This window comes from Daphnia pulicaria, chromosome 1, assembly GCF_021234035.1.
Source record: "Daphnia pulicaria isolate SC F1-1A chromosome 1, SC_F0-13Bv2, whole genome shotgun sequence".
Taxonomy (NCBI): domain Eukaryota; kingdom Metazoa; phylum Arthropoda; class Branchiopoda; order Diplostraca; family Daphniidae; genus Daphnia; species Daphnia pulicaria.
In genome coordinates this window covers 753,206-775,594 of record NC_060913.1, presented here as the reverse complement: position 1 = coordinate 775,594, position 22,389 = coordinate 753,206, and the positions used below count along the sequence as shown (strand labels likewise).

The window sequence follows — 22,389 nt, the reverse complement described above, 5'->3', positions numbered from 1 at the left end:
GAATAATTTGTAAATGTATATTATTTTTCTTAATAATTAAAGAATAAGAACTTGCCCTCATTTGCAGCTTCCGTCGAGATTGCGGACGTCGTGTTGGCTGGTGATGGTGATTCCGCCATATTTGCTGTCCTTGTTGTAGCCGGAAGAAGCGTTGCTGGGAGACGTCAAGTAACTGGAATCTCTATGGGTTGATTGGTAGCCGGAAGGAGCGGCGACAGCATCGGCCAAGAGAGCAGCGACGATAAACTAAATTAAAATTAAGTTTAACTTTTCTGTAAAAAATAAATAAATTCATTCATTCATTGATGGCGAACCCTGAACTTTTTAATTAGATTTTTTTTTAACGAGATTAAATACCCTTTAACTAACTAGGCAGTGGAGATGCGTTGAGAGATTTAAGGATGATAACGTTTGACGCTAAAGGCTGGCGAGAGTAGAGTTCGACACCTTGTCCCATCAATTTTTCGAGCTTTCATTCTATTTCTCCTCTGGCTCTCATCTAGAAAATAAGAAATAGGCAAACAAAATCGTTACAAAATCACTGCGAGAGCCAGAGAATAAAACTCCGGCCATGTCTAAGAATGTATAGGGGAAAAGACGAACAAGATGCATATCTCGGACACAAAAGAGCAACAAGTTATAGGTCTAATAAAGCCCCGTTTTGTCCCTATAGGTCTTCTCTTTTGGCTGTTGGGGGGACAGACGAGGAGGAGGGCAACATACTTGTGCGTTATATTGCGTTCCGTCCGGTCCCTATTATCATAATCGGAGAGAAAAAACTAAAGAGGAGAGAAAAGTGCACGGCAATTAAAATAGCTGAAACCTTAGACATATTAATCAATAATGACGAGAGCTAATAGTGACCCGTACGGTGCACTATTGTGTATATGGCGACTTGGATGATTCTGCTTATGCTTATACTCTCTGCATTACCATTGGACCAAATTTAAGGCATTTTTTAAATTTCTGCATGAATGACCAATTAGCGTTAGATGACTATACTTGTAATCGACGATAATCTATCCCAAAGACCGACAGAAAAGAAAACTTAGAGAAATTTTTTTTTTGTAAAGCTAACTGGGTCAGACAAATAAGGGGAGTCCTTCCTAAAGTCTGTGCTGACGTCACTACGTCAGCACAGACACCCCTGGCACGTGGATCCGGAAAGCTGTTTAATAAGAGGATAGAGAGTTAGAGAAATACGTAGATTAGATTGGTGTTAGTATGAAGAATATATATACCTAGATCCATTTGTGTCAATAAAATATTCGTTAAATCAACATAGACTATATATGAGCAGCAGCTCTGCCCTAATTACAAGGGATAAACAAATATTGGTTTTATTGATTAAATGCAAATGAAATATTCAGTCTGTGGGACCTGAGACCAGAGAAAATGCGAGTATAAAAAGCCGGCTCTTTCTCTGAGCTTATCATCACAACTCGTCCAAAATCAGTTGCAGCGATAACCCAAAATGTTCCAGAAATTTTTTGTAAGTATTAATTTCCACAATAACTAAATTAGTTCAATCTCTTCTTCAAATCTTTTTTAAAATGTTGCTGTGTTTTTGTTTTTTCGGTAAATCTTTTAAAGCTATTTGCTTGCGTCTTGGCTGTGATGGCCGTCGTCTACACCAACTCGGCACCCACTGAAGATGAACCCTCTAATTCCGACGAGCCGGGAGACCAGTTCTTGTTCTACTGTCGCTTGTTCAGTAAGTTACCACGCTCTTCGTTTAAAAATAAGTTATAAATGACGCTGGAGTCAACAATCAAGGCTTGACGAAATCTATAAATCTCAAGGCTTTGGAGACGACTAATGGGATTATGTTTCTTATAGGTTCTTGCAGCAACAGCACCCAGTGCTCGAGCAATGTGATCTACAAGACCTGCAACGGTGGCCGTTGCTGTAGAGGTTAAACATTATGAGGTGTAACCTACCGTGGTAACGCATATACGGACCACTTCTAAGAAAAATTATTCTTCCTTATATTATCATTCCCTTTTATATCCCAAGTTTTATTCATTGAGTTCTATCAAGACTTGTCATGGCCGTCTCTTTTGTAAGAATCTCAGTTAAACGAAAAAATACACTTTACATTATTCTACAATAACTGGCTTCTTTTACTATTAACGACTAACGAGGAGGTGCCGGTGTGGCGGCAGGTTCCTCTTGATCATGATATTTTCTATAGTTGCACACTTGCACTTCGCTTGAAGTGTTCAAAGTTAAAAATATTTTGAATTTCATTATTTACCCACAGACAAAGTTGTGAGGTACAAAATTGGGTCTGATCTGCAGTCGTTCTACAAATGAGTTATCTAACGAACCCTAATTGAGCAAACAAAAATGGCAAGAGAAAACAGCCTCAATCAACGCCATAGCTCAGGAATAATTGTACTCCGTACTATGTAGGTCTAACGATAACCAGCGCCACCAAATAGTAAAAGAGGAAGAATAGAGGCACATTTGTCCTACCTTTATAAGCTTGGGAAATATGGCCAGGCATCCATACACAAGTGTTTCATCCGCTGAAGAGTTGAATCCACCAGTCGAGAAAAAGGGTGTCCTCGTGAATACACCCACACTCACATGGGCATACACGAAGACATTTAAAGAAGAAGAGATACTCGGCCGACATCGGTAGTTTCTCCAGTCAAACGGGATGCTGATTATCTAAATAAAAAGTAAAAAAAATGGGTTACAGAAAATATTGAGAGAAACAACAAGGAAAAGTTGAAAATGAGACAGAGAGTCCATTTCAACACCAAAATATCTATGTAAATTTCTCTGTTATCATTTTTTGTAAAGTAATGCTACTTTTAATGCAGACGTATGTGAAATTTCGATTCTGTAAAAGTTTCCGATTATTTTGGAAGGAATATTAATTTTTAAAATACTAAAACCGGATATACTTTAGGTCCTTAAATACCACGTTTAAAGAATTTCTGTAACTAAACAGTTAAAATACATAATGTGCGGGAAAGCGGAATAATTCATACCGGGTAGTCTATCGTTCGTGCAAACAGAGGACAATTTTAGCTGACATTTTTGAAATTTGCATATTGGTTATCAATTACTTATTAAATTAAATGCGAATTGCAAATGTGCATGCGCTTTCAAACTTGAACAAATAACGGCGATAAGCTCGTTCGTACTGAACGAAACAGGTTAGAAAGAGGGGATATTGGTCGATAGAATCCTTGTTTACAAGGGAATTAATGCAATTTCATTTAGCAGTGACAGTAATGAAAGCCAGCGGCTACACGATAGGGGATTCCACTACTAATAATTGACAATAGTGTGAGCAGGTTTTCATACCTAATGTCGTGACTGCCACCTTCAAGGGGCTGGTGTCGTTGGGTCACTGTAGTCCTAACTTACGGCATCGAAAGGTTTTTGCCACGGGAGAAAGGTGCAAACGAAGCCTGCATTGAGAGGAAGCAAAGAAAAGAAAATTCAATTTTTTAATTAAGCGAAAAAATAACGATAAATGCCTAACGAGTTTGATTCATTCACCTGAGTGATTTTCTTACTATTATAGTAAAATCTTTTTTTCTCCCGAATTTTACAATCAAAGTGCTTTTTATAACATTTTCTTGTGTCCTTCCTTGTAGGGTTCTACAAACTTCACTTATACAGATATCATATAAAATTACTTGTCGTTTAACAATCCATTTTCAGTTGGATACGTACCGTTGCCATTGAGAGGTCAAACGCCGAGCTGGCCGGATGTTTTGGATTATCTTATACTGGCAAAGACGAGAAGAAACACCGCAAGGTTGATACCTAAATCTTCCAATAATCTGTTGATTCTGGACAGCAATGACGATTGAGTACTTCCGCCTGGATAATCTTCAATGGATTAATAATAGATTTAATCTCTCTACAGAAAAAAAAATATTCCGCTCCAGCAAGAATAAAACTGGAGAGGGAAGGTTGTTGTTGTTTCGGGTTCGTGGCATTGCATACTTGGTAAAATTCAGAACTTTAAAAGAAATTCAATTGATTAGTTATTAGGGTAATGAATACAGAGTTTAGAAGGAATGGGGCATTTTTATTACCACTCAGTTTTTCCTGTCTATTCACGAAAATATAAACATGTAAACAATCCCTATAAAACCAACGAGAAGGATTTAAGTTCGTACAATAAAGACGAAAAGGTTGAATAAAGTAAAAAGGGGACAGACTGGTAATTATTATTACATTTGAAGTCTGAAAAGGAGCATCCGCTGCGCCAAAGAACGAAACAGATCTCCTTATAAAAACATGATCAATACGAATCAACATAATGGACTTCAAGAAACAAAAAAATAAGAAAAGAATTGTCAATTAGGTGACATCCATTTACAAGATTAAGCCGTTTGGCAATCGCAGGTCACATGGACGAGGTTTTGGTAACTAATGTTTGAGGGATTCCGAAAAGATTAACCACGATGGATTATCCTCTTTAAAAAAATCGATAATCTCGTCAAACAAAACGCCACTCCGCACCATTACATAACCCAAGTCATAATCCCCTAATCCTCCGCCGCCACAGTTGGAAAGAGAAGGATAATCCTGCCACGCGCGGTTGCGGCGGCAGGAAGTATTTGTCAGGATTTCCTAGTTTTACAACCAATGGCGAAGGAGGTCAAATTGTCTAAAAAATTTTATCCATATAAACCCCCAAAACTTGAAATTCCGCATTCCATCTTTGGTCTTTGCTAACTGCACATCTCGCTACTGCCCCTTCCTCTAAGGTCAGTTACCAGTGTCTGTTCGTAGTTGTGCACATTAGTTTAATTAATTAAGTGCTTAAGTAGTATCGTTGACTCTTTTACTATGGATAGTTACGGTAATTTACTTTCTTTCTTCACTCAAATCACTTATTTACGAAGGAAATGTTTAAATGTTAATTTTTACTTTTAGATTATTATCCAGTTGTTTCCACCACTAAGTCTTCTTCAGCATCCGGTCGTCAGCGCCACTTTTACGACGAGGTCCAGCTGGAGCTACTCGACGCAGAGTTCAACAGAGATCCGTTTCCCAATCGAGAAGGTCGCCGACGCATCGCCCAGTTGATTGGCGTCTCTGAGAAATCGATTATGGTATGGCATTTTGATTTTTAATTTTTTAAATCAATTACCTCATATTAATTTCTTTCTTGATTGCATTAGTGGTGGTTTCAGAATCGCCGTCGACGTGCACGCCAACTTGGATCTTCACGAGTCCCGACCTCAACTCGTGAAACAAATCGCCAACATCGTCGATCACCGCCTTACGTTTCTCGTCAAAGTCGACAAGGTTAGTATCTATTGGATGAAGAAATTTCTGTGATTAATTTACTGACGTCTTTTGTTTTAAATTTTCAGATACTTACGTTTCAACTCAAGTCCTTCCAACTCCTGGATTTTATTCGGATCCTCCGGCAGTTCCACCCGTGGAATCAATCAACTACTCGACGTCCGAATCATCATCGTCGTCTCCACTTCAATCCGAATGGCTTGCTACCAGCTGTCCACAATACGTCGTTAGTCCCCAGTCCAATTTCAATAACTCGAATGGATTCCGAACGGAGCAGCAACCACAGCAGCAAGACTATCCCTCCTACTACTGGAACAACTGGGAATATTCTCCTCCTTTCTATCCAACTTCAATGACAAATCCAACATTTTACTCCAACACTGTTTCTGATCCGTATTCCTCATCTTATTGTTATTATTCACCTGAAACAACAAATCAGTTTTATGATCAGTCATGTATGTAAATTTGATATTAGACGCATGATTGACAATCGAATAAATCACGAAACATATCTTAAAAAGCTTTTATCTTGTTTTAAATTGTTAGTGCATCACACGCTAGACGCCACCTCTTCGACGGCTAATAAATAGTTCATAGGGAACAAATGAATGCCGAGGGGTTATGGGTTTTGTCTTCGTTATTCATCAAATCTATAGTAAACAGATAATTAACTAATTATCCTCATAGCAAATGAACCCCAATTAATCAATAAATCGAAATAAATTAGTCCCTACCAAATTTCACCACAATTATTTGTCGTTTTGGGATTTCAAATCACCATTTAATTTTTTTAATGAATTTTAAGGATGCAAAGGCCCAATTTTTAATTGAAATTAATTAAAAGGGGGATTTGAAATCGAAAAAAGTTTTAAAGTCAGCTAGTATTTGAACTCAGCATCACAGAAGGGACTATCCGGGACTATCTATAAATGCATTTCACATTCAATATTGAGACTAAAAGAAAGTTTAAAGAAAAAATATTTATACCAAGTAAGGCAGAAATTTGTTGTCTTTCACTTACTAATTCAACAAAATATGAAAATCGAGCCATGGATTCGCCCGAGTGACCCAAATCGTCCTCGTTGAGGCCTCCTCCGGAGCCGCTAATTCTCACTTCCCCGACGTGTTAACCACTCGGTCATATACGTCAATACTATAGTCTCATTTGCAATATGTTTTATGCTTCAGTCCACAAGTCATGTCATCTGTGAGCCTTGTTTTAACAGACACAAATTAATATATTTGACAAACTTACCATTGAAGCCTGATGTATCAAATTATTAAAATTCCGAGACAAAAATGAACAGCAACCTCTCCTCCCCAAAGTCATCCTTGTCATCAGGGTTGTTCAACTGAATTAAAAAAGGGATTTGTAAACATCTATGGTGCATTTGAATTACAGCTATCTATCTTTTCCGTTTTCTCATACTACAGCATGCAACGAAAAGAATTACTCAAACTCTACACATGATAAGAACCATTAACAAGGACACAGAGATCCTTTACACATTATTAAGTCATTTTATAAATAAATTCTATGCCACACTGAAGAGAAGAAAATGAATGGCTCCTAAATTTACTTTTAGGCCTACTGAACTATTCTTTGTTCCAACTCTTGCTGCTAATCTTTCTAAGCTTAGGAATTGAAACTCGATAAAATAACACCTTGAGAGAGTTATTCAGTACAATGAAAATAAGTCACAACTTACAAGTGAGTCTGGTACTTGATATCACGCCAAATCTTGGGACTATCGCCGACAGCCCGACACCATGCTTAACAACTCGCCGCCATTTGGTGTTTACTTGTTGTATCTTGTCACTTCCGTGAGTTCCGTCAAGTCTTTGATTCTTCTCTTGTTTTTTCTCATTGCTAGATGGCAGCATTCTGTGTTTGTTTCCTTCTTCGCTAGATGGCGTTTAATGCAGAAAGTGGGTGGCGGTAATGCTCTGTAATTTGAAAATTGTAATTGAAAGATTCAGTTTAACAATTCGCGTCACATCATGAACCAGACGTGGGTGATAAGGTTTTCACAGAACAAACAAACATGATGTCTGAATTCAGAATTCATAAATAACTTAAAAAGCTAGCAGTACGTAGTAAGTAGTGAACATTCCAATGGGGAGAACGCCGGAGAAGGAAGACCTTGCTCTAAATATTTTTTCAAAGTTTTCTTTTTCATATTTCCAGCTAAGAAAACTACAGGGAAAGAGTTAGACGCCCACAGTAGCACGCCGACCATGTGAAGGTCGACGATGACAAAGCCAAAAGATGAAAACACGGTGCGGGTGCGCGCGGGAATTCAATACTACCGCATATCAGTATCTATTAAGTCATTTTTGTCCTTTAGTCTACTCGTTTGTGTTACTTTTACTAAATGATTAATGGATATCAATCGGTTCGTCAATCGTCAGTGGATTCAAAGAAAATAATAATAAAAGTATTTTAATGAACTATAAAAAGGAAAGGTTTTGGAATGGTAAATGACCTGGGTTCACGCTCCTACTTCATTAGCTGCACACTGGGACTTAGATTGGATCGCCTAGTGTTAGCGAGTGAACGGTAACCGTCGACGACCGTCAGGGGCAGAATCCAAACATTAAGATGAATCTCACTCCGGTGACTACAATTTGATCTTTATCGCGATAATAAAGGCTAACATGAAAACTTGTGATTGAACGAAAGTGTTGGAGGAACTGTTTTTCGGAATGAAATCGGGTACTTGAAAAATTGGCGATCAAGCCAATGAAGAGTGAAAATGAGGTCAGATGAGCTTCGAAATTCATCACAAGGGCAAAATAACCAAAACGGGGGCCCCACCCAGTTTTACGAGAGCAAAAGTTCTATCCTTATATGTGCGTGAATAATCTTATCCGTGCGAAAATGCTCGTCGTGCATCACTTGAAAAAGAAAAAGTAATGGCCAGTTGCTGAGGTAGGCCCCACAGCACCAAGTATAAAAACAGAAGCCCAAAATCTCAAAGTTATCAGTTGTACAACAACCAAAAACTTGAATCAACATGCAGGTATAAGTTCGTCCACTTCCATCGACTATACATTCGCCTAAGTTTTTTAAATTATCTGAATCAAATCTGAAAAATGTTTACTATAAGGTCTTATTCGTTCTCTCCGCTGCCTTGATCGCCACTGTGGCCTCAAATGCTTACTACCCCAAGCCGGCCTACCCAACCCCGGCTTACCCATCTTACAGCAAGTCTTACGATTACGTAAGTATCACCATATTTTATTTCATTAACTGTCGATTAAGTTTTGACCTGTTTTATGTGAATTCCTGCAGGCCCCAATGCCATACAGCTTCGCCTGGGCCGTAAAGGACGACTACACGTACAACGACTACGCCCACCAGGAGACGGCCGATGACAAGGGCTACGTGTCCGGCTCTTACCGCACCCTCCTGCCCGACGGCCGGACCCAGACGGTCACCTACAAGGCCGACGACTACACCGGATACGTCGCCGACGTCAAATACGACAGAGAGGCCAAATACCCCGAGTACAAGCCAAGTGGATACAAGCCCGCTGCCTACCCCAGCCCAGCTTATCCCTCTTCTTACCCCGCTTACCCCGCATACAAACCCGCCTACAAGCCCGCCTACCCAGCTCCGGCTTACCCCAAATATTAAGTGAATATATTTCTGTAATTTAAAATTTATAAATATAAAAAAGTAAAACATTCAACCAGCCAGTTTTCTACTTTCTACAGTTAGTTGATTATTTCTTTCTCTTCTGTTTTCTTCTTTTCCTTGTTTAGCTCGTAAACTAGGAGTTCCCTTTATTTGCTCTTTTCTTAATGATAATTCAACGACCGCGCAATTGGCGAAAAAAAATCCAACCCAATTTCACTTTTGCCTCCACTTTTGAGGCTGACGAATGAACGAAAACGAAACAACGATTTACTTGCGAAACATACTGTAGCAATACTCTAACAAAACCAATCACTACTGGGCATTTGACAACTGAGTTGATAACGCTCGCCATTTCTATATTTGCCTTATCGTCTTATCGCCTTTAATATTTCGGCGACCATTTATACTCTTCACGTGTTTGAATCTTTCAAAAAATATTCTCGACAATCATTTTTTGAACCAAGTACAGTAAGTAACGGCACTTTCTGCAAGTCAATCGCACATAGATTTTGCTGTTTAATCACATTCGGAGGTTCCTTTGAACTTGTTTCATCTCTATTTTAAGGTAACCTATAAGGCTATAAGCATTAACGAATTTGTTTCTCTTTGGTGTTCGACAGTATGATACACAAAGTAGAGTGGTGAGTCACAATCACATACGCAAAGCAAATAATATAGCCTAGATAAGGTGTGTCCCGTTGTCTGCCTAGGTAAATCTTCAAGTTCTTTGCTAACCCCAGAAACCGAGGAAAGTACCCGTAACAAAAAGAGAAGCTTGCACGATACCTTGTTGAAGCTCGTGGACGAATTCGATGCAGCCGGCGTGGCTGAGATTTTCCGACTGTTGCTGGAACGAAGATCTGCAATTCAGTTTTAGCAGCCAAAGGTAATTACCGTGAAGCAATTAGCCTACGAAATTTTCGAACAACGTCAGAGATATGGAAATGCCAATAGGGTGGCGCCTAGGCTTCTGCCTCGAAGGTGTCAAAACTGGTCAAGGTGCTGTCAATTCTGTGCCATGTAAAAAAAAACGCAGCGTTGCCTCAAAATCAGTATTTCTTAAAAAGAAACGAAAACAAACTTGTAAAAAAATAATTGTTTTTATTTTAAAAAAAATGAACGCGCACTCACATTAGGAAAGCAGCAACTACAGTCGTACAGCTACAGCGTCGTGATTTACTTGGAGGTGCCGTCTCTTTAAAGTTCCTAACTCACGTGGGCAGAGTCGAATTCTCACGATTCTTGAAGAACGAGCTCGCCTATACGTCTATCGCTATCCATTACGTAACTTTCCTGGCAAGTTCGAAGAATTGACGATTCAGTTTCAGTCGGTTTCCTAGAATTTTTCGTTCAGTTAAAACCTTATACAAAAGATACAATAAAATCATTATCACAACACGTCGGGCTACACAAAATTGGCAGTCAATGGAGTAAAAGCGAGTGAAAGGAATGTGGAATAGCAGTTACGCAACTCTCGGAGACGTGAATTCGCTTTCACGTGCCGATAACCCAGTCAAACGATTTACTTGGCCACCACGTTTCGAATATTCAACTGAAATGCCTTTTAATGTTGAGTTAAAAAATTCTTCTGAAATAACTGTTAAGCATTTAATTAGATGACAAAATATTTATGGAAAATAAAAGGATAAGAGCTGTGGATAGGATGGGTGACCCGGATAAGACATCGCTTGATGATCAGACTACTCCTGGGTTAGAGTTCACTCCCAAATGAGAACGAAAGCAGTTTCATTTTTCATTTTTTTTCTCTCCTATTTGTTAGTAAAACTAGCAGGTGGCCGAAAAGTATCAATTTCCTTGACACTTTTATTTTATTTTGCGCTAATTAGATGCCACATTTCAGAAATTATGTTGCAATTAAAAGAAATTACTCTTGGAACGGGTGGGGGAATCAGATAAGTCATCGCTCGGTAGTCTGGAGCACCTTAGGTCCTGAGTTCGACTCCACAGTGGAACACAATCGTTTCCATTCCACGCCTTCAGGTGGCGTGTACCTTCCCTCAAACAATGCTGTCGCAACGGAGATTTAAATCGGAATCGTGGAAATGTAAGTAAAAAGTAATAATGCAGGAAGAAAATGTCGTGGTTTAGGGAGCGGCCGCCCCCCGTTGAAAAAAGTAAATTTGATGTGAACGAGCTGCAACTTCCGGTCGTTCTAGAGTAATAACTCGATAGGGTAAAATATTAAGCTAGCAATCAGTAAAACTGAAAGATTAGAATTGTACTGCAAATTCACATAAATGGTCAGGTGAGGCATCTTCTTGGTTAAGGAGTTACAGAAACAAACTGTCAATTTGCTTGAATTCCGAGATGTTTTCTTTATTCTAGCTGGGGACAGGGACTTCTATTAGAATTGGATTCTCCTATTCAATTGGACTTCTACTTCTATTTTTCCCAGGGACTTCTATTAGCAGTGGCAAACAATTTCCTTTAAGAGGAATTTTACAAAGGAGGTTTCTTCCTACAGAGTACAGATTTCATTTTAATACCCTTCAGTCCTTCACCTTTCCTAACCTGGAAATCGTGGTGGGTAAGTTGACCCACCCATGTTGGGAATCATCTATCACAAAACGCTCACTGCATTAATTGTTTTTTCCTATACCTGGAGTCGGAGTCATAGGCCCAATGACCTCGTATCAGAAACCACAAAACAATTGTGAAATTGTCAAATGACACGATGGGTGAACCAGGAAGGTCTATGTTAAACAACGTTGCTCTGCTTGCTGCTCTGTTTTACAGCGATTCAGTTAGTCAAAAACACCTATGATACAATAAAAACCAGATAAATAACTTTAGATATGCTAATAATCATAAATGGAAAGTTAATTACCAAAATGCAGTGAATAACTCTCGAAACAATCACACCGTCACAAGTTAATTAACGCACTGTCAACAAGTCAGCGTCCATTTTGAATGATATCAATAGGAGGGGGAGTGGGCAAGGTAGCATGAATATGAAAAAGGTGGTTACACTAAAATTGTGAAAAAATTCAAGTTATTCAACAGACAAAAACATGAATCATAAGATTTCATAATCATAAATGGTATGATGTAGGTAGTATGCATGATTTGGGTATGATGTAGCGGCTATCTCCACTGTCCAAATAAGCTAAATTGCCAAGAGGATCGTTTGTAACAGAAAATAGAACTCCAACGAATTTGAAGAATTTTAATTTAATTAATCAAACTTTGTCAGGGATCATGGTAGCTTAAGATAAATAAAACACGAAAAATTCATAAACAATCTAATAAAAAGGTATTGTAGGTTTTGCTACCTGCCCCTCTGCGGTGGTAAGGGAGGGTAGGGGTAACTGGGAGCTCGTAAACGTGGACGGGAGCAACGGGCAAGTGGTCGCCTCTTGGCTGGAATCCGTTTTCGGTGGTCCATGTCAGAGTGAATTTTTCCCCTTCGCGAGAAACCCAGTTCTTTGGTGCTGCCATAAACGTCCCCATAAGTGGTTCTGTCATAAGAATCATAGTTGGTACGGTACCACTGGTACCTTGCATCTTCTTTTGCACCTGTGATTCCTCACGGGTCGTGTAGTCGGATCCAGAGTAGCTGCAAAATTAACAGAATAATTTGTAAATGTATATTATTTTTCTTAATAATTAAAGAATAAGAACTTGCCCTCATTTGCAGCTTCCGTCGAGATTGCGGACGTCGTGTTGGCTGGTGATGGTGATTCCGCCATATTTGCTGTCCTTGTTGTAGCCGGAAGAAGCGTTGCTGGGAGACGTCAAGTAACTGGAATCTCTATGGGTTGATTGGTAGCCGGAAGGAGCGGCGACAGCATCGGCCAAGAGAGCAGCGACGATAAACTAAATTAAAATTAAGTTTAACTTTTCTGTAAAAAATAAATAAATTCATTCATTCATTGATGGCGAACCCTGAACTTTTTAATTAGATTTTTTTTTAACGAGATTAAATACCCTTTAACTAACTAGGCAGTGGAGATGCGTTGAGAGATTTAAGGATGATAACGTTTGACGCTAAAGGCTGGCGAGAGTAGAGTTCGACACCTTGTCCCATCAATTTTTCGAGCTTTCATTCTATTTCTCCTCTGGCTCTCATCTAGAAAATAAGAAATAGGCAAACAAAATCGTTACAAAATCACTGCGAGAGCCAGAGAATAAAACTCCGGCCATGTCTAAGAATGTATAGGGGAAAAGACGAACAAGATGCATATCTCGGACACAAAAGAGCAACAAGTTATAGGTCTAATAAAGCCCCGTTTTGCCCCTATAGGTCTTCTCTTTTGGCTGTTGGGGGGACAGACGAGGAGGAGGGCAACATACTTGTGCGTTATATTGCGTTCCGTCCGGTCCCTATTATCATAATCGGAGAGAAAAAACTAAAGAGGAGAGAAAAGTGCACGGCAATTAAAATAGCTGAAACCTTAGACATATTAATCAATAATGACGAGAGCTAATAGTGACCCGTACGGTGCACTATTGTGTATATTGGCGACTTGGATGATTCTGCTTATGCTTATACTCTCTGCATTACCATTGGACCAAATTTAAGGCATTTTTTAAATTTCTGCATGAATGACCAATTAGCGTTAGATGGCTATAGTTGCAAAGATTATCTAGTGAGACAATCGACGATAATCTATCCCAAAGACCGACAGAAAAGAAAACTTAGAGAATTTTTTTTTTTAAAAGCTCACTGGGTCAGACAAATAAGGGGAGTCCTTCCTAAAGTCTGTGCTGACGTAACTACGTCAGCACAGACACCCCTGGCACGTGGATCCGGAAAGCTGTTTAATAAGAGGATAGAGAGTTAGAGACATAGATTGGTGTTAGTAGGTAGAATATATACATCTAGATCCATTTGTATCAATAAAATATTCGTTAAATCAACAAAGACAATATATGAGCAACAGCTCTGCCCATAATTACAAGGGATAAACAAATATTGGTTTTATTGATTAAATGCAAATGAAATATTCAGTCTGTGGGACCTGAGTAGAGAAAATGCGAGTATAAAAAGCCGGCTCTTTCTCTGAGCTTATCATCACAACTCGTCCAGCATCAGTTGCAGCGATAACCCAAAATGTTCCAGATTTTTTGTAAGTATTAATTTCCACAATAACTCAATTAGTTCAATCTCTTCTTCAAATCTCTTTAAACTGTGATTTTTGTTTTTGTTTTTTCGGTAAATCTTTTAAAGCTCTTTGCTTGCGTCTTGGCTGTGATGGCCGTCGTCTACACCAACTCGGCACCCACTGAAGATGAACCCTCTAATTCCGACGAGCCGGGAGACCAGTTCTTGTTCTACTGTCGCTTGTTCAGTAAGTTACCACGCTCTTCGTTTAAAAATAAGTTATAAATGACGCTGGAGTCAACAATCAAGGCTTGACGAAATCTATAAATCTCAAGGCTTTGGAGACGACTAATGGGATTATGTTTCTTATAGGTTCTTGCAGCAACAGCACCCAGTGCTCGAGCAATGTGATCTACAAGACCTGAATTTTTCTTCGTCACGGGCAATTGCCCGTGACGAAGAAAAATTCCTCATTCAAGTGTTTCTAGGTCTTGTCAAAAGAATAACATGTTTATTGGTTAGGGAATATCAAATAAACCTTTAATTTTTCTATTACTTTGTGCCTATTACTTGGTGCCTTTGGTGTAATGCGCAGTATGTAGTTGATGCCGTATGTCGTCGGTTTGGTAAATAGGGGATTTTGATTTGGAGGGAGGTGGGGGTGTCACTGACTTTCTTTTGACTCTTCACAAAAACAAGTGCACGCCACATCTATTCTGTAAGTCTCGGAGCGTGTGGAGTTCTGTTGATTGATGGTTTATCGGTTTTGGACGGTTCTTCGGGCTCTACTTTGGGTTCAGATTTCACATGCAACTGCCGCATGAAATCGTCATTCACTTTTACCAGCCGCAACTTCTATAACTTCACAACCTTCTAGGTTTTTGTACTTTTTTTTCAATACTTCAACCAATCTTCTTTCTTACAAGCATGTTGACCGTCTGAAATGATTTTTTTTTGCCTATAATTTAACTAACTGTTAGCTTTTTCATGAAAATTGATGTAGTTTATTATTTGTACCTTACTACCTAGCTATGTTCGTTTCTCAGCTGGATCTGGAAACCACCTGACTCCATATTATATAGCTCTTGACAAATAAAGTGCCTTTTCCCATTTTATCTTGGCCCAAACGCAAGCAACTAGCTACTGTTTGTATTGATAGGTTTGCTGATTCTGGCATAGAATAGAGATTGGAATTCTTGTTATTTCAGGTCAAATAGTGTCTAGAAATTAAAATGGGTAGGTGAGTCTGACTTGGGGATTAATCAACCAGAAGGCAGAAGAACCACAGACTAATAAGGAGGCTGAAGCTGAAGAGGAAAAATTAGGGAAAGCAATTCATGTCGATGAAAGATGTAAAGTTGCCGTGCCAGGGCTAGCACGTTACCGAGAAGTTATCAATTGGGAACACTAGTTTGAAACCTGGATGGTGGATAGGTATTCACTATGATTAACCTGTCGGAAAAAAATATGGCAGTGTTGAAGGCAAGCGTTACTTCAGATTCCCAACCAAGTACGGAGCTTTCGTTAATATGTATGAGTAATTGCCTAGAGCTTCTTGACGAGGAAATGGATGAGAGATGTGATGACAGTTTTAATACAAATTTCATTCCACAGTCTTCTAAGTTAAATTTTTACATTACTCTTAAATTCAAAGTATCCTTCCTTGGTTCGATGTTAGTAGTGTCTTGGGATTTCATCCTTTTAATCCAACCATTGATCATAATAGGCGCAATTTTTCGGTTGAACCTCACCTGCAGTACCGCACTTCACGATGATCTGATAAAATCGTTTGCTTAATAAAAGTGATAAAAACAAAAAAATACAATTTTAATTACTGGACAAACTCCGCAGGGGATTCGAACAACTCCAGCAGAAGACAGGAGCGTTTCAACAGTTCTGTACGTTTTGATTTGCTCATCGCCATCGGATACCATACGCATTTCGATTTTTCTGTCATAGACAAGCGTTTCGAGAATGGCTTCGATTTCTTCAACTGTTAAATTAACCTTGACTATGTTCAGATCTGAAATCATTTGGCATATCTCTTTGGAAGAGAGAAACGACGCGATGCGCACTATTAAGGGCCCGTCCATCTGATTCAGAATCACAAATGTTGGTTTAAGAATTTAAAAATGTTAGTCAGTTAACAAAAATTAACTTACAGCTTTAAGTTTGGCTGCTTCAGCTTTCTGTTGCAATATCCTGTAGCATTGCTGATTCAGAATATCCACCAGCTCTGATTCAAATTCACCTTCGGAGTACCATGAACCTCCTGTAACTGTTCTGTCAGATTGGAATTCGAATAGCATGCAAATTTTTTCACTTTGGAACCTTGAAAAAAATCACATTACTAAAAGGGTGTCTTATTTAGGACAAAAAAAACTTTGTTTCTATAACTTACTGAAACAGACAAGACAGATTTGATCAAATTCTTCCCTTCGTGAGCTTTGAGTATCTTTTTGAGGTCTGTTGGATTCAAGCCAGACTTGGTGCAGATGTCTTTATTCCAAATGCCCTTATTTCCTGCCTCTTAAATGATCCTCATAACCACATTCTCTTCTTTGTCAACTCCCTTTAGTTTAATACTGGCAGGTTGCTCGTTGAGGCACCAAAACAATTTATTTGTTACTGGTGCTTTAAAGATGATCACTTTCTTCTTGTTGATATCCCGACAAATCTTGAGAACACGTCGACACTTGAACAATCTTTTTTCCTGTGAATAAAAAAACTTAACATTTTAATGATGAATAATAAAGTTAGGTCTTGAAGAACATACAGAATTTCTGACTGTTGGCTAAACAGAAAAGCAGACGGTAATACCTATACACACCGTTTTTCATCCTTTCAATCCCTAAACACCCCACCCCATGAAACAATGCAAAAACTTAGTTTCGCGCCATTTTCACTTCAGTTCCCTTCAATTGCTACCGAAACTAAGTCAACTTGTTAAATTTCCTGGTTTAAAAACATGGTTTACGAGGAGAAATGCGGGTAATTATTTAAAACAGTATAAATGTTAGAAAAGACACTAATCCTTTCATTTTTAGAACTTTCGGATGTCTAAATATCAGCCGCGACCCACTTAATGAATTCTGACCCGTATGTTCAGGTAAGAACACAAATTTTCCCCAAGATTTTAAACATAAATTTACTTTTTTTTACATTTATTTAGATGAAGAAATTGAGCCGGAGATATTTCTTCCTCAAACTGATAATTCTGATCATTCTGATCAGGAATCTGACCACGATAACTACTTTTCTGGCCAGAGTGAAAGCGACTCAGAGGAGAGTGATGAAGAGAGTGATGAGGAGACACAGGAAATGAGCAAGAAACAGGAGAAGGCAAGAGCACGAAAGAAGAGGTATCTTGGCAACAAGAAAAGCAAGAAGCAGAAACTGAATGTAGACGATCTGTCGAAGAAGTTTAAGAAAGAATGCTCCACAGGTATTAAAATTTAAGAAAAGAAAATGAATTCATCTCACATTCTTTTTTGTAGATTCTGAATCATCTGACTCAGAACAAGATTGAAGAAGAGGAAGGCGCAAAATGTCAAATCAAAAAATTCTTTTTCACCCTTTTCATTTGAGCCCTAATGTATTGCCTGCTTATCGTAATTTTTTTAACATTCATCTCTGTCATTCATCATTCATCCTGTCATTCATCCTGTCATTCGTCATTCATCCTGTCATTCATCATCCTAATAAAATTGTTTTATAACCGAAAGAGTGGTGCCGACAATAAACTGCACCTGTCAGAACAATTTAATAAAAAGACTTGGAAACATTTTTAGTCCACCAGGGGGCAGCGTACGGGGTGCATTCGCAAACCACGCGCCATGCGCACGCGCACGACGAATACCACGCGCACGCGCACGACGCATACCACTAGCTACTTCTAGCAACATTCCGCCATTGGTTTCCTATTCGTATTAAAATTTCTTTGTCAAACCGTAAAACAAAATGGATCTACCACCACAATCTACCACTGAAGAACAATGGGAATGTTACAAGTAAGTTTTTCAATAACAAAAAATTCGCAAACCACGCGCACGACGCATACCACTAGCTACTTCTAGCAACATTCCGCCATTCGTATTCTATTCGTAATAAAATAAAATTTCTTTGTCAAACCGTCAAACTGAAATGGGTCAATCTACTACTGAAGAACAATGGGAATGTTTCAAGTAAGTTTTTTAATAATAGAAAAACTTACCCAAGCAATTTAAATAATATAAAAATCCTTTTTAGGTGTCTCAAGATGAACCCAAAATGGACTACAATCTGCATCACTTGTCTTGAGCCAAGTAAGGAATTTTACAATAATCAATGAGTCTACTCGTCTGACCAATCTTTTTAGGGCCGGAAATTACTGACAAGCCAAGTAATGACAGATTCAGATGATGATCTAGGAGACTATGATTACGCAGAGACAAGCTCTGATTCCAATGAGTCGCTCTCCTCATCTTCTGAGGAAGACAATGAAGATGAACAAGAGTCTGGAGGTTCACAGGAAGCCAACAAGCTGCAATTGCAAAAAAGGGCCCGTAAGGGTAGATTCCTAACTAATAAAAAAAGCAAAAAGGCAAAGAAGGACCAGGCAAAGACGGACTTGAAATCTCTTCCAGAAGAGTTGAGTACTCACTGCAATACTGGTAATTGACATTCAAACGATAGAAAAGTCTGAAATAAGATTTCATCTGATTGTGTTTTTTTGATGATTAAAGCCTTCAAGCTCCCCAAGAGATGTTTTCACTAAAATTATCAAAAATATTCTTTTCTTTTTTTCCCTGTTGGACCCACCCTGCCACATTGGGCCTATTTTCAATAAAATTTTTCGTCTTTTTTCCTCTGTTGGTCCCACCCTGCCACATTGGGCTTATTTTCAATGCAAATGCATCTAATTTACCCACATTCAAATTGTTTGCATTACATTCAAATGGGAAAAGTTGGGGGAAAATAACTTACATGAATGTGCTTGAGGTGGTTTCCGATAGAATCACTTTATTTGGTTCTGTTGCTTGGCTGATTAAGGTTGCTGGCATCCAACTGGTTGTGGAATTGGTAGATAATGGTGATTGAAATCGAGGACAATCTTCACAGCACTAACTCTTGAGGCAATCCCCACAGCACTGACACTCTATTCCAGTATTTCGGAGAAAGACAACATTTAGATGAGTCCCATTCAGTCGCCATTCAGCTGTTGCTCTCAAACGATGCACTCGGAAAATTCGTCCAAAAGTGAGAGTAATGCAGGATAGTAATAAGACTTCACAAAAAGATTGATCGATTTGTGCTTCCTTTAAGATATCAAAATGGATGGGCAGACTGAGAACTCCTGTAGCTGTCTGGAACAAATACCTAAGTAATGGAAAAGAGAGAGAAGTTTTACTCGTAAAGATATTAACATCGTTATATACGTTATGCGAATAGTGTATCTTTAGCCTTAAAAAACAAGGAGTCACACCTGTCAACATGGATGCCTGCTTTCTTGACAGAATGTATTGAGGTAGTGGACTAGGTTCCACTTCATACTTGGCGAACAGAAGATTTTCAATCATAATAGGTTTTTTATTAGTGCGGGTTAACTGGACAACAGGATGAGCAGTGCGAGGAACCTGGTGTAAGAGTTTAAATATGAAAAATAATTAAATTCAAAACCGGAACTTAAATTTACATATTTGTTTACAAACCAATTAGGGAACATTCACTTCTGGCCAAAATGCCTCGGGAATAGACCAAAATCCAACAACTAAACCTTTTTGAGCTGAACGTGGAACATATATCTTCTACCAACCTACCAGGATGATCCTGCATGAACAATCTTCATTTCCTGTAGATAACAAAACTTTAACAAGCCGCGGAGGAAAAAAACAAGAAAAAACGACAAGGAACTAAAAAAAGAATTGAGCGCTACTGGAGTCAAGACACACGCAAAAGCCAATCATATACCGACAAAGCGCTCCAGCTCACGCGGGATAAACAAATAAATTTTAAAATCTTAAAAAGATACGAGGAATCAGAAAATATGGTCGGAATAGGGAGGAAATAGAGCGTTGAGGCCCATCACATAAATAGGTTAGAGAGAAAGAATAAAACCCCGAAAAACAAAAAAAGATCTATAAAAACATACGGAACCTCTACTAAGTAAACTTCGGCTAATTCTTCTCCGATGAACGGCGAACACGCGACTGTGGACTGCAGCATAGACTGATACGAATACGATCGAACAATGGAGCGTTGGTGGCGTGGTGAGTTTAACGGAACAATACAACTAGCGCTAGTGGTGGCCACTACTAGGCAATGCTTTTTTACCAGGCAATAGAAACTTAGAAAGGCAAGGCTTTTCATGCCAAAGAATGAAGTCTACAAAATAAACCCAACACCTATTACTCCTTTTTCCCTAGGCGGCGGCCAACTCTTTAAGTCAGCAGAGGATTCGAAAAAGCCATTTAAGAAAAAAGATGACTCATCACTCAAGAGTCGCGATCAAAAATTGGGGGAAGGAAGAGAAGACATTGGGCGAAGGGAGAAAAAAAATGGGGAGGGGAAACCGCAAAAGAATTTTGGGATTAGTGATGACAGGGAAGGGACCGTGGGAAGATTGCAAGTTACGACAAAAAAACAAAAAAAGCAACATTTTTGTTACCCCCCTCTCACCGAACGTAAAATTACGAACGCAATCCCTTTTCTTTGTTTCTCTAAGAGTGGTTTTAAAGAACGATCGAGGACGCTGATATTCAATTTCTTATGTCGTTTTTACTTTTTTTATCGATAAAAAAATAGGAAAAAACACTGCCCTAATTACGCAATTCAATTTCAAGAAATTTCGATTAAAAGTTTGATTGATTACTTAATTGTCGTCTGCTGCTAAATGTCAAATAGAATTTCGTAAAGCTGTCAGTCACTCTGTCGCTCAATTTGGGTATAGTTCCAGTGCATTGGGGATTCCGTAAACCGATCCGTGAAAGCGTCACTTGTGCGAACGGAGATTCAGCGGGCGGAGAAGCAAACAAACATGGCCATCTCGTTCTGGTTTTGAAGAATTGCTTCCTTATATCGCAGCCTTAACATCTGTGCATCAATGACCGCACAGTACTAGATCAAAGGAACTGTAAATAGAAAGAGAGACAAGATATAAATAAAATACGAAATATGGTGAGCAATATTTGTCTGTACCTGAACCAAGTGTGTATCACGGGAATTCACCTCTATCTAAATCTGGTTGCGTCACGATAACACCATCATCATTGTCATTGAGACGATCAATTATCTTGTCGATACGCGCCTTCTTTTGGATGATTTTATGATGCTGAACCAAGCGCGCTTTGCTGCTATCTACACAAATATAATTTAAGTTGAAATAAACATATGAAACTTAACATTTAGTCTATGGATTACCACTGAATTTAGCTACCTGGGATTTCAGCACCTTCATCATAAAGCACCCTTTGACACTGCACGAGAACTGTTTGGTGTTTTCACACAAATCAAAGACAAAGGAATGGCAATGATTATTCAATGACACCTGCATATGCTTGTCATGAAGACTAACTTGGCCTCATGCTTGTCATGAAGACTATATAATCGCTTAGTCTGATTGCCAGGATTTCCACCGTCTGACTTCTAAGGATTATGGGTCTTCCGTTCCAAGGTCTATAAACATTTAAGAAAACACCAGGTTACATACAGCTTGTGTAAAAAAGGAATAAAGTTGAACAAATGCAACACTTCTTACCATATTAAGATACTTCTTTTGAGCCTTATTCTTGATAGCATCCACTCTCCATCCTCAGGCCAGCTCAGGTTGACTCGTAAAGCACTAGATTTCCCTTGGTTTATTGATTCTTACTCGTTGATCGATTAAAGTTGTTGTACGTTGCTTCTCTTGTTGTTTTCTTCAAGCTGCGTAACAATCCCTTCAAAAGTTGCAGGCGTAACTAATGCCTGCAAAGCTTCTGCAACTCTTTCGTCGAAAGACGTCATCATTTAAAAAATGTAAACAAGGGCTGCAAAGGGCTGGTCCCTCTGAAGCCTGTGAGCCAATGAGAAGGCTAGAAATGCGACGGTTTTTTGGTACGGACATGCCCGTACGTACGTGGAGACCATGTTGGAATGAAGCGATAGAGTGGCGGTGGCGCGGTGTGTTTTATAACATACAACTAGCGCTAACGGTGGCCTGAAAGGGATTCTGCCTTTGCCTTTTCAGGCCACTGGCCTGAGCAGCCTGAAGTGTAAAGATCATTCTCTTAAGTCACCTAGCGATAGAAATATCAACGTTTTTGTTGTCGCTATAGCACAGGCTTTGATAATTTCATCGAGAGCTGATGAAAGCTATAAATTAAAAGTTTTTAGAAATTTATAACGGAATTTTAATTTAATATTAGATTGCTGTTCT

General features: G+C 38.9%; 2 protein-coding genes and 4 long non-coding RNA genes across 8 annotated transcripts; 3 read left to right on the top strand and 3 right to left on the bottom strand.

The window, feature by feature from the left end:
• Nucleotides 1-55: 55 nt before the first annotated feature.
• LOC124311249 lies at nt 56-12,507 on the bottom strand. Its single transcript, XR_006909773.1, has 17 exons — nt 12,448-12,507; nt 11,778-11,919; nt 11,550-11,708; nt 10,061-10,290; nt 9,716-9,987; nt 6,867-7,233; nt 6,598-6,638; nt 6,308-6,499; nt 5,363-5,708; nt 5,129-5,294; nt 4,906-5,073; nt 3,697-3,855; nt 3,520-3,628; nt 3,322-3,428; nt 2,479-2,676; nt 358-499; nt 56-272 (listed from the first exon to the last, which is right to left on the bottom strand). It is a non-coding gene; the product is annotated as an uncharacterized LOC124311249 (long non-coding RNA).
• LOC124311225 lies at nt 1,445-2,103 on the top strand. The gene is made up of 3 exons (XR_006909766.1): nt 1,445-1,492; nt 1,594-1,714; nt 1,840-2,103. It is a non-coding gene; the product is annotated as an uncharacterized LOC124311225 (long non-coding RNA).
• LOC124311231 lies at nt 6,282-14,549 on the top strand. 2 transcript variants are annotated; one of them, XR_006909768.1, is made up of 3 exons: nt 6,282-6,294; nt 14,121-14,241; nt 14,367-14,549. It is a non-coding gene; the product is annotated as an uncharacterized LOC124311231 (long non-coding RNA). The 2 variants fall into 2 exon arrangements; XR_006909767.1 differs by lacking the exon at nt 6,282-6,294 and adding an exon at nt 13,946-14,019.
• On the top strand, nt 8,208-8,981 carry LOC124311145 (cuticle protein 19-like). Its single transcript, XM_046775477.1, has 3 exons — nt 8,208-8,309; nt 8,397-8,510; nt 8,582-8,981. Exons 1-3 carry the CDS (start codon nt 8,304-8,306, stop codon nt 8,924-8,926), a joined length of 465 nt encoding a protein of 154 aa, XP_046631433.1. The 5' UTR covers nt 8,208-8,303; the 3' UTR covers nt 8,927-8,981.
• Nucleotides 12,576-13,372, bottom strand: LOC124311286. Its single transcript, XR_006909783.1, has 3 exons — nt 13,244-13,372; nt 12,878-13,019; nt 12,576-12,792 (listed from the first exon to the last, which is right to left on the bottom strand). It is a non-coding gene; the product is annotated as an uncharacterized LOC124311286 (long non-coding RNA).
• Nucleotides 14,550-15,565: 1,016 nt separating the features above from the next.
• LOC124311115 (DNA-directed RNA polymerase III subunit RPC6-like) lies at nt 15,566-16,813 on the bottom strand. 2 transcript variants are annotated; one of them, XM_046775433.1, is made up of 5 exons: nt 16,771-16,813; nt 16,396-16,707; nt 16,157-16,325; nt 15,830-16,087; nt 15,566-15,770 (listed from the first exon to the last, which is right to left on the bottom strand). In XM_046775433.1, exons 3-5 carry the CDS (start codon nt 16,301-16,303, stop codon nt 15,696-15,698), a joined length of 480 nt encoding a protein of 159 aa, XP_046631389.1. In that variant the 5' UTR covers nt 16,304-16,325; nt 16,396-16,707; nt 16,771-16,813; the 3' UTR covers nt 15,566-15,695. The 2 variants fall into 2 exon arrangements, with proteins under 2 accessions (XP_046631389.1, XP_046631399.1); XM_046775443.1 differs by having other exon boundaries at nt 16,396-16,722; nt 16,771-16,794.
• Nucleotides 16,814-22,389: the final 5,576 nt, after the last annotated feature.

Bases quoted from the DNA above. Each gene is read 5' to 3' on its own strand.
- LOC124311145 (XM_046775477.1), top strand. The intron at 8,511-8,581 runs GTAAGTATCACC...GAATTCCTGCAG, and splicing joins ACAGCAAGTCTTACGATTAC to GCCCCAATGCCATACAGCTT.
- LOC124311115 (XM_046775433.1), bottom strand. From the start codon at position 16,303: ATGCTATTCGAATTCCAATCTGACAGAACAGTTACAGGAGGTTCATGG. The intron at 16,088-16,156 runs GTAAGTTAATTT...ATTCTGAATCAG, and splicing joins AAGCAGCCAAACTTAAAGCT to ATGGACGGGCCCTTAATAGT. The intron at 15,771-15,829 runs GTAATTAAAATT...CGATTTTATCAG, and splicing joins TCCCCTGCGGAGTTTGTCCA to ATCATCGTGAAGTGCGGTAC.